This window comes from Saccopteryx bilineata, chromosome 5 (genome assembly GCF_036850765.1).
Source record: "Saccopteryx bilineata isolate mSacBil1 chromosome 5, mSacBil1_pri_phased_curated, whole genome shotgun sequence".
Lineage (NCBI taxonomy): Eukaryota > Metazoa > Chordata > Mammalia > Chiroptera > Emballonuridae > Saccopteryx > Saccopteryx bilineata.
This window is the reverse complement of record NC_089494.1, coordinates 111,376-120,328: the sequence shown is the minus strand read 5'-3', so window position 1 is coordinate 120,328 and position 8,953 is coordinate 111,376. Positions and strand designations below refer to the sequence as shown.

The following is an 8,953-nucleotide window of genomic DNA, read 5'->3' as shown; positions in this document are numbered from 1 at the left end:
CCTGACAACTTGTGTGTGACATATGGGCTTTACTGGGCACTTAGCATGTTCCGGAGAGAGAGGAGCATGTGGGAGCAGGACCACGGCCACTCAGTGCTGGTCTCAGCACCCAGACCTGCGTGGACAGGCACCTTCCTGCTTGGCCACATGCTGGCTTAGGCTCCACGGCGCCGTCCCTATCTGTCCTCCCGGGTCTGTTTCAGTCTGGGTGGACAGATGTCACATCCTCACCCTCTAGGCCATGTCTCTGTTAATTTTATGCAGCCTCATCATTTAAATTCTTTCCAGTCCTTCCATCTTGTGGAGTCTAATTAGCTTCTCGCTGAGGGGTCTGGATGAGTGCCCTGTTGGTGCAAGGGTTAGTTCCTGTGGCCGCCGTTACAGTCACCACAAACCTGTGGACTAAAACAACAGAATGTGTTTTCTGTGGCTCTGGCGGAGGAGGGTGGGCTGGGTCTCCCCGGCTAATCTTTGAGTGCACAGGGCGCCTCCCTCTGAGGGTCCAGGGGGCATCCATTTCTCACCTGTACCAGACTGGTGGCCTCTGGTCCCTGCATCCACCTTCACACCTTCCCCGACTTGACCATCCTGCCTCTTTTCCCAGCTTTACTGGGATGTGATTGACACATAGCCTCGTATATGTCTGTGAGCAACGTGGTGATCTGACACATGAATGTGCAGGAAAGTGATTCCATAGTGATGTCCGTGCACACCACCTCACCTCACCTAGTTACCATTGTTCTGTGGGGACCGCAGGACATTTAAAATCCACTTCTTAGTTACTTTCAAGTACACACACAGTGTTATGAGCTACTGTCACCGTGCTGAACGTTAGGTCCCCAGAACTCACTCATCTGTTTCGGAAGTTTGGTTCCTGTGACCGACATCGCCCCTCCTCCCTTCCCAGCTTCTGGCAACCACCCCCTACTCTCTGAGTCTACGAGCTTGGTTTTTTTTTAGCTCCCACATATAAGTGAAATCATGGAGTATGTTTCTTCCTCTGGCTCATGTCACTTAGCATAATGCCCTCACGGTCCACCCACGGGCTTCTGCCTTACTCATGGCTGAGTAATATTCCCTCATACACACACACACACACACACACACACACACACACACACACACACCTCATGTTTTCTTTGTCCACATCTGTCTACGGACATATAGACTGTTTCTGTGTCTTGACTATTGTAGATTATGCTGCAGTGAAGACGGGGGTGTCCTTCTGAGATAGTGACCCACCTCCCTCCTGTGAGGACACTTATGATGACCCCTGGACAATCCCCTCTCACACACTCACAGGTTCAGGGGATAGAGAGCTAAACATCTATGGGAGGGCATTATTCTGCCAACCACAGTGCCAGGCAGATAGCCCAGAACAATCACCATCTCACAAACACCGAATCCTGTGGCAAAGTTTTGTCTTCCCAAAGTTGAGAAGTTTGTTTATCGCTCTTGGTTTCATCCCTCGTCTCAGTGCCCCCCGCCCGTGTCCAGTCAGCGCCCAGGTGGCCCCAGGTCCTCCGTCCCCACCTGTCCTCCTTTGCAGGCCTCCCTTCAGTGACTCTAGATCCCTAGACAGCAGTTGTTTACAAAGGAAAGTAAATGTCCCCTTTTCTCCAGGCCGTATGGCCTGAGCCCGTCCCCAGCTCTCTGTCTCAGGTTGCTGCTCTTTAAGAAGAAGAATATTCTATAGAAACTCAGCCCCTGGAACTAGGATTTCAGGGACATCCTCCACACTTACTCCTGGGGCAAATTACAAAGGGCCCAAGGGAGGAGGGGGTTTCGAGCTGAATTTCCACGGGGGCCTTGGGGCTGGGGTTCTGCTCACCTCATGTCCCAGTCTGTTCTCCCATCACCTCTTTCCCCATCCCTCCTCACCGAGTGAGTCCGCTCAGCTTTGCCTGAGGACAAGGCCAATGACAGAGAGTAAAGAGGAGGCTGGTGAATTGCTTGTGTTCCTGCAACTTTGGCTCCTGCCTGTCATGGGTGCGATTGGGTCACTGGGATCGTGAGAGACAGCAGAGGGTGGCTTCGGCAGCGGGCTGTGCCCAGCCTTACGGAAACATGAATGTGTCCTTCCAGCCAAGATGGGCTAGTCTGACGCCTCAGTTTATTGGTGTTGACAGCAGTGGTGTCTAAGTATATCTTCAGATAAAATTACCTCCTGCAACCCCACCTTTGTGTTAGCGAGTGACTCCTATTCTCAAACTATTTTTAGGGTTATTAATCACCCGGCTCCCCAGGGTGGTTATCAATGGAATCTTTTGAGTCATGAATGATGACAGAAGAGAATATTCGTCCGTCTGTGTCGTAGGGACCCATGCTGTGTTCTCTCCACTTGTTCTTTCTGGATTTTCCGCTTGTCTATCCAGACCATGAGGTAAGCTGTGGAGACACCCTCTGACTGAGGAGTCTATGGGCACAGAAGGTCCCCACTGCTGTGGTCAGACCCTTTTCTCTGGGTAGCTCCCTGGAGAGTCCCGAGGGTGCAGCCTGCGTCTTCCCTTCCCTTTGACAATTTGACGGAGGGTCAAAACAAAACAGAACCCAAACCAACAAGCCACTAAGCCTGGAGAGATGACGTGTGACCCCAGAAGGCTACAAGCTAGACTCCAGTCCCAAACCAGCAGCTTCTGTGTCACTGGGGCACGTGCCAATGAGAATGTGGGTTGTCGAGTTTGGGAGCAAACATGAGGACAGTCACTGCTGGAGTCCAGGTCCTCGTCTGGGGATGAGAGAGTCCAGGTCCTGCGGCAGCCTGGTCTCTGCTGTGTACTCTGTCCCTTGCCCGCCCACGGTGGTCACAGCCCCAACTGGGGCATCAGGACGGATGAAATCCTTTGTGGCCTTAAGAAAGGTATGCCTCGGCAAGCCAGAGTTTTTACAACTGTAAACATAAGGGTGTTTTGAAAAGGAAGACGGCCTGACCTGTGGTGGCACAGTGGATAAAGCGTCGACGTGGAACGCTGAGGTCATCGGTTCGAAACCCTGGGCTTACTAGGTCAAGGCACATATGGGAGTTGATGCTTCTTACTCTCCCACCCTCTCTTTTCTCTCTAAAATGAGTAAATAATATCTTTTTTTAAAAAAAGAAAAAGCATAAAGCTTTATACAGCATTTCATCAGGCATTATGCTAAGCTTGAGATCTATGGACATTTTTTGATCAAAGATGAAATGAAATTTTCAAGCTGGAGGCCAGAAACCCTTGTGTTGCAGCAGACTTCTTTCTGTGGCTTGTTGCAAGTGAGTAACGTCCTGGTCAGCTTTTAAGATGTGTGAATTTTAAAGATATATAAAGAAAATATTCCACAAACAGTCCAGTTACCTCAGGTTTTGTTCGACACCTACCATGTACCGGAAAAGCACAGCCAGCGGCACCTGGGCAGTGGAGTGCAGTGGTGGGCAGGGCTCTGCTGGCGTCCCCACGTGCAGCCGGCGGCTCAGCCTTCAGGGAGCCCAGGTGCTGGTCTCCCTGCGTGCAGGACTTAGGACGCCGTCCTGTCTCTGGTGTGGAAGGATGGCCGCCGGGCAGACTCCAGGGGCGTCTGCAGGGTCCTGTGCCTCTCCTCCAGCTTCCGAGCCCATTCTCCCCGAAGCCTGGGACGGCAGGAATTAGGCCCTGTGAGTCACCTTCCCAGGACCAGGTGACAGCCAGCCCTCGTCTGTCGGCACCACGCACATGTGTGAGCACGGCTGCCTACTCCCCGGGCTGCGTCCCCACCCAGCCGGCAGCCGTGACCTTGTGTTCCTCTCCTTCCTTCTCTGAGCCTGCCTGTCCGTCCAGCCTGACCTCATCAGAAGGTGGCAGGCATATGGCTGCCACCATAGCACAAGGTACCTGGTGGTCTCGCTGCCAGGAAACCAGGTCCAGGGGTCCAGGCTCCACCAGCCCCAGATGTCCACCCATGCACAATGATTACCGGGTGCCTTCAAGCCTGATTGTGTGGTCTGGCTTTAGAGGATGGGATGGGAGCCCTGCTCTGGCTGACCTCTGGGGCTGGTGACAACTTGGTAAAGACATCCACTCAGATACCTGTCCCACCACCTCGGGGCCTGGATGAGGAAGGCATTTCTGAGCATCAGGTGTTCATCTGGACAGTGGTGCCCCTCTTTCTGCATCTGAGCCCATGAGGGGTGGCCCCACACATGACGGCCACGGTCCTGTCCTTGTACCAGAGCCTGGCTGCTGACTGACTGCCCCAGGGCCGGACAGCTTCCGGGAACTGCTGGGTGCCTGTAAGGGTGTTCTCAAGGACTGCTGTTGTCCAGAGGACAGGGCATGCCCTGGCTGTGGTCTGTGGTCCTGACAACAGCCACATCTTCCCAGAGAGGCACAGAGTGTCATGAGTCACAGCCCTGTCCCGATCAGCTCAGGATTTTGATGGCATACTCAGCTGGTGCTGATGGTACCCTCATGTATTGGATCCAGAGCCCACTCCTGGGATCTGGAACCCAGAAGGTTCCAGAGCCTGATGACAGAAGAGGACAGGGATGAAGCCTTAAGACCCTGGGATGGAACTGTGGCTGGGAGGAGCCATCAGGGTGAGGACCCGCTCCCAGAGCTGAGGTGGGGGCCATGCCGTGTGGAAAGGAGGGCACCACGGTCACCCTACCTGTGCCTAGCCAGGGCAGGTGTCCAGAATGACTGAGCTCATCCCCTAGCCAGGGGGTGACAGGCGGGGGAGGGCAGGCCAGCGCAGCAACCAGACCTCTGGTGGCTGGAAGGTCAGTCCGTCTTGGTCCAGGCCTCTGCCAGGATTCCCCTTCCCAGCCTGCTTCCAAGGTAGCAGGTGCTGGTGCTATTTGGGTAAGAGGCTGTGGTCACTTTAGTGTTTTTGGCCATTTGCATCCTTGTCAAGGTGTGAATTATGTGATAATCTGCCCTCTTAGCTGTTCCCTATCAGATATTCTGGGCTTGCTTGGGGCCTCATAGGAGGCCCCCCTCAGCACCCAGGTCTCTGGAGTTGGCTGCAGAAAGGAAGGGCTTTCATCTTAGAATCTGCAGTCATGCAAATGTGTAGGAGCACTGTCAGAAAGTCAGACCAAAGCAGCATATGCCTCCATAACAAATTCCACAAATGCTCAGGAGTTCAAGAATGAAGGGGTGGGGTGATGTAATGGGAGCTGGAGGGATGGGGTAGGGCATGGAGTGTGGGGGATGGAGTGGGGAAGGAGGGTTGAGGGATGGCACCCTGGGGTGTTCCTCTATCCCAGGTATACAATGTTGTGATTTGAAGCTCAGTTCATGTGGTAGTGTTTGCAATGGAGGTATCTCCACCTGCCACGTGAGATTTGGGAGTGGAATGCTCTTGCTGGGGATGGGGCTGAGTGAGCCCATCAGGTGGGCTGGTCCGCAGCCCCCCCCCACCCTGCCCACTGCCCACCTGTCCAGGGCACTCTTGCGGATCCGCTCGCCCTCATTCTGCAACTGCTTTGTGTGGACCTGGATTTTCTTCTCCCAGAACACTGTCAGCTCTTCTGCCCCAGAGGCCACCCATCCTGAATGCTTCCGAGCATAGCTTTTACTCATTTCCTGGAAGAGGAAATAACACAGGGACTCAGCCGATCTGTGCTTTGTTCTCAGAGCACAGGAGAGCCAGCAGGTTAGCAATGAGGATGCTGGCTCAGCCCCTACCTTCGCACTGTGCCCAGCCTGCTAAACCCTCGGCCATTTATTCGATAGAATATGGTAGAATATGAAGTTCATGTCCAACCGATTATTTTGCACTGAAACAACTCTGAAATTAGGTCATCACTATTATCAGAACACAAGCACATAACTGACAAGACAGTCTGTAAGGAACAGCTCTGACCATGCAGAGAACTTGTTTCTGTTAAAGCCGCATTGGGAGTCCATGAAGTAGTGTTAAAGCCAAATTCGGAGGGACCCAAAACATGAAAGACAGAAATAAGGTCCGTCGTTTACACATCAAAGCTTTATTGTCTAGCTTGGCCAAGCCGCGGGAACTCCGACAGAAATCTGACTGAGAGCGCTCTGGCCCTTTGTTCTACTTAGTTTTTATAGTTTTGTTAAGTGGGAAGTACAGAAGCAAAAATTGCAATTAAGAGCCCCTTACCACTATTGGTTATAGTCATATGTCCTTTAACATGATAGGACCACGTTCAATTTGCAAGCCATACATCATTTTGGAGAAAACAAAATTTACAAGCCAACACAATGGTAGAAAGATGTCTCTTTACATATTAAAGGCATTCCTATATTATCTAGTGTTTATCTGCTATCTCTCTGTCCAGAGTCACACACTCATTTACATAGGAGAGGTAGTTTCGGTGGGGACAAATGCCTGCAAATGGCTCATTGCTATAAGAAAAGGTTTATTTTGGCTTTTCTCTTCCTGCACCTGGCTAGCCATTCACCCTTTCCCCACAGGTGTGGTGGAATGTCTGGGAATTCATGTTTTCCTACCCTGTGCATTCACAATACAATGCCAAGGGCCATCCTGGTTATGCCAATCACACAGTACAGAGATTATTCACAAAATTTCTCTGCACACCTTATCCCAAATGAATAAAATGTTCTCCAAGCCTCTTAAAATATTAATATTAGTTCTGTAGCCTTTGGTACTTTACAACAACTGCGGGTGAGGTGGCTAAGTGGCTCCTCAGTAGGCTGTCCAGGGCACAGGGAGTAGGTGCCAAGTGTGTGCTGACCTGGCCTGCCCCAGGCCTCCGTGGACGCCGGCTTTGTGCTCTTGGAAGTGAGTGGAGGAGCTGGGGCCACTGTCCAGAGCGGGAGGCCCTACGTTCTCCAAATAAAGGAGGTGCCCACTGTCAGCAGCTGCCTGAGCCCTGGGCAGTACGGGAACCCCAACCGTCAGGACTCGGGGCAGACACAGGGCCCGTGCCTGCTGGTCCCAGGGCCGCCCCCTCGACCGCTCGGCTTCCGTCCAATGAGAAAAAGACGCTGGCGATTTCCTGATCAGGGAGAGCAAAGGCAGTTTCCTCCTAACACATCACCCTGTGTCGGAGGCACAAGAAGACTCCGGAACCTGGCTCAGCCAGAGATGAACAGGGACAGGGGCACCTTTGAAACGCTCCATGTGATGTCCGGTTGGTGTTGCTGCAGCCGTGACCGTCCAGCTCTGGAAGCAGTGTGATGGCCATGGGCCCAGAAGACAGTCAAGAGGAAGAGTCCAAAAAAAAAAAAAAAAAAAGAGGAAGGTCCCAGGAGGTCAAGGAAGAACGCTGCCCAATGTGTCCAAAGAAGCTGGACATGGGCCCCTCCCCAGCCTTTCAAACCTTTCCAGATGGCTGTGCCGTTTACCATGAAGCACTGAGGTCAGCACACCTCCGTGCCACAAATGCTGCAGGTGAAGCGAAGGAAGGAGAACTCGGCTGAGGGGCACTTGATAGATATGTGAATTCCAAACTGCCCTCTTGATGTTCCGCTTATCTGTCAGACCTCACCCTTACTGGACTATCACCCCTGAGACAGAGGAATTCCAAAAAGCTGACAAGCCGCCCCAAGGAGGGGCTCCGGAAACACCAGGACTTTTGATTCAACACCCACATGCTCGAAGCCCCCCAAGGAGAAGCATTCCGGACATACCAGGACTTTTGCCTCAGTATCCCCTCAGGCTCTCCCAAACACTATATAACTCTCTCCTAGTCTGTAACCGGCGCTCTTCTCCCCGGGAGAAGCACCTGGCAGGGTTCCTTTCTTCCTTTCAATAGAGCCTGTTACTCTGGTCTTTCGGACTCCCATGGATTCCAACAGCGCTGACCCTGTGAGCAGCCTCAGGTGCTGCCCACACCTACTCAGGATCTGGGCAGGAACCTCCTGAGAGTAACCAGTTCATTGAAATCGAATGAGAGTAAAGCCGAGACCAGCTGCTCCTGGCTCAGCCCCTGGGCAGTGCAGAAACACCAGGTAAGGGAGCTGGCGAGTCGGAGGAGAGCACAGGGAGAAGACACCTGAAGGCAGCGATCCGTGGGCAGGTACACTGCAGCTGCTGCCCCACCAGGGCATTTTCATCAGAAATTTGAGTGGGAAGACACCTGAAGGCAGGTGATCAGTGGGCAGGTACACTGCAGCTGCTGCCCCACCAGGGCATTTTCATCAGAAATCTGAGTGGGAATCATTATAAACAAGTTAAATTCTCCTCAGGCAGAGCTTACTTTTCAGTAGCTTCTCAGCCAAAGCAGGTGACCTCCTGGGGACGGGCGTCCTGGGTGCTGTCTTCAGATGCACACTGGGTGACCCGTGGCTCCTCTTATACGGGTTTGGTGACCGGTGCTTGACATCAGTTCAGCGCCAGGAAAGCCGAGCTGACTTTAGACCGGCCGCGGCCATGGAGACAGTCTGGCTCCTACATGCACTTACTGGTGGGCATGTTCGCTCGGCGGCTCGTCCAGCATTCGGCAGGGCAGGGCAGCCAGTCTCCTCTGCTTGGCTTGCACCCGCGAGATTGTGTTACCATATTACCAACAGAGACAAGAACACTTTCTCTTGATGGCTAATCCTAAGAAGCCTCGAGGACTGAGGTTTTAAAAAACAGCGGAGTGCACCAACCCCCACCCCCCACCCCCCGCACACACACACACCGGTACATATAACAACACGATTTCATTTTGTAACCAGCATGACTGTCACTTATTTGCTCACCTACGGAAGTGACTGAGATGTCCAGAACAAAGTGCATTAGTACTGATGCCTTATCCCCAGACAGAGGTAGAATTTCCAACATTTTACAATTAAGCATAATTTTGCTTTTGATGATTTTAGATATCTTTTATCAGCCTAGGTAGCTTCTTTTGTACTTTTATTGTTTTTTGAAAGAGAAGCAGAGGAACAGAGATAGGTGAGAAGCCACTGCGCCACCTCACCCGCAGGTGTTGTAAAGTACCAAAAGCTACAGAATCAATATTCATATTTTAAGAGGCTTAAAGAACATTTTATTAATTTGAGTTAAGGTGTGCAGAGAAATT

At 52.2% G+C, this 8,953-nt stretch overlaps 1 protein-coding gene across 2 annotated transcripts; it reads right to left on the bottom strand.

Annotated features, from left to right (window-relative positions):
• Positions 1-226: 226 nt before the first annotated feature.
• FAM240C (family with sequence similarity 240 member C) lies at positions 227-8,197 on the bottom strand. 2 transcript variants are annotated; one of them, XR_010731967.1, is made up of 4 exons: positions 8,144-8,197; positions 5,389-5,537; positions 3,353-3,601; positions 227-402 (listed from the first exon to the last, which is right to left on the bottom strand). XR_010731967.1 is itself a non-coding variant. In XM_066280911.1 (3 exons), the coding sequence occupies exons 2-3, from the start codon at positions 5,532-5,534 to the stop codon at positions 3,490-3,492; spliced, it is 258 nt and encodes an 85-aa protein (XP_066137008.1). In that variant the 5' UTR covers positions 5,535-5,537; positions 8,144-8,197; the 3' UTR covers positions 3,290-3,489. The 2 variants fall into 2 exon arrangements, 1 of the variants encoding a protein (XP_066137008.1); XM_066280911.1 differs by lacking the exon at positions 227-402 and having other exon boundaries at positions 3,290-3,601.
• Positions 8,198-8,953: the final 756 nt, after the last annotated feature.

Excerpts from the sequence above, each read along its gene's own strand:
- FAM240C (XM_066280911.1), bottom strand. The coding sequence starts at position 5,534 with ATGAGTAAAAGCTATGCTCGGAAGCATTCAGGATGGGTGGCCTCTGGG. Across the intron at positions 3,602-5,388 it reads CGCAAGAGTGCCCTGGACAG|GCTTCGGGGAGAATGGGCTC; the intron begins GTGGGCAGTGGG and ends CTGCCGTCCCAG.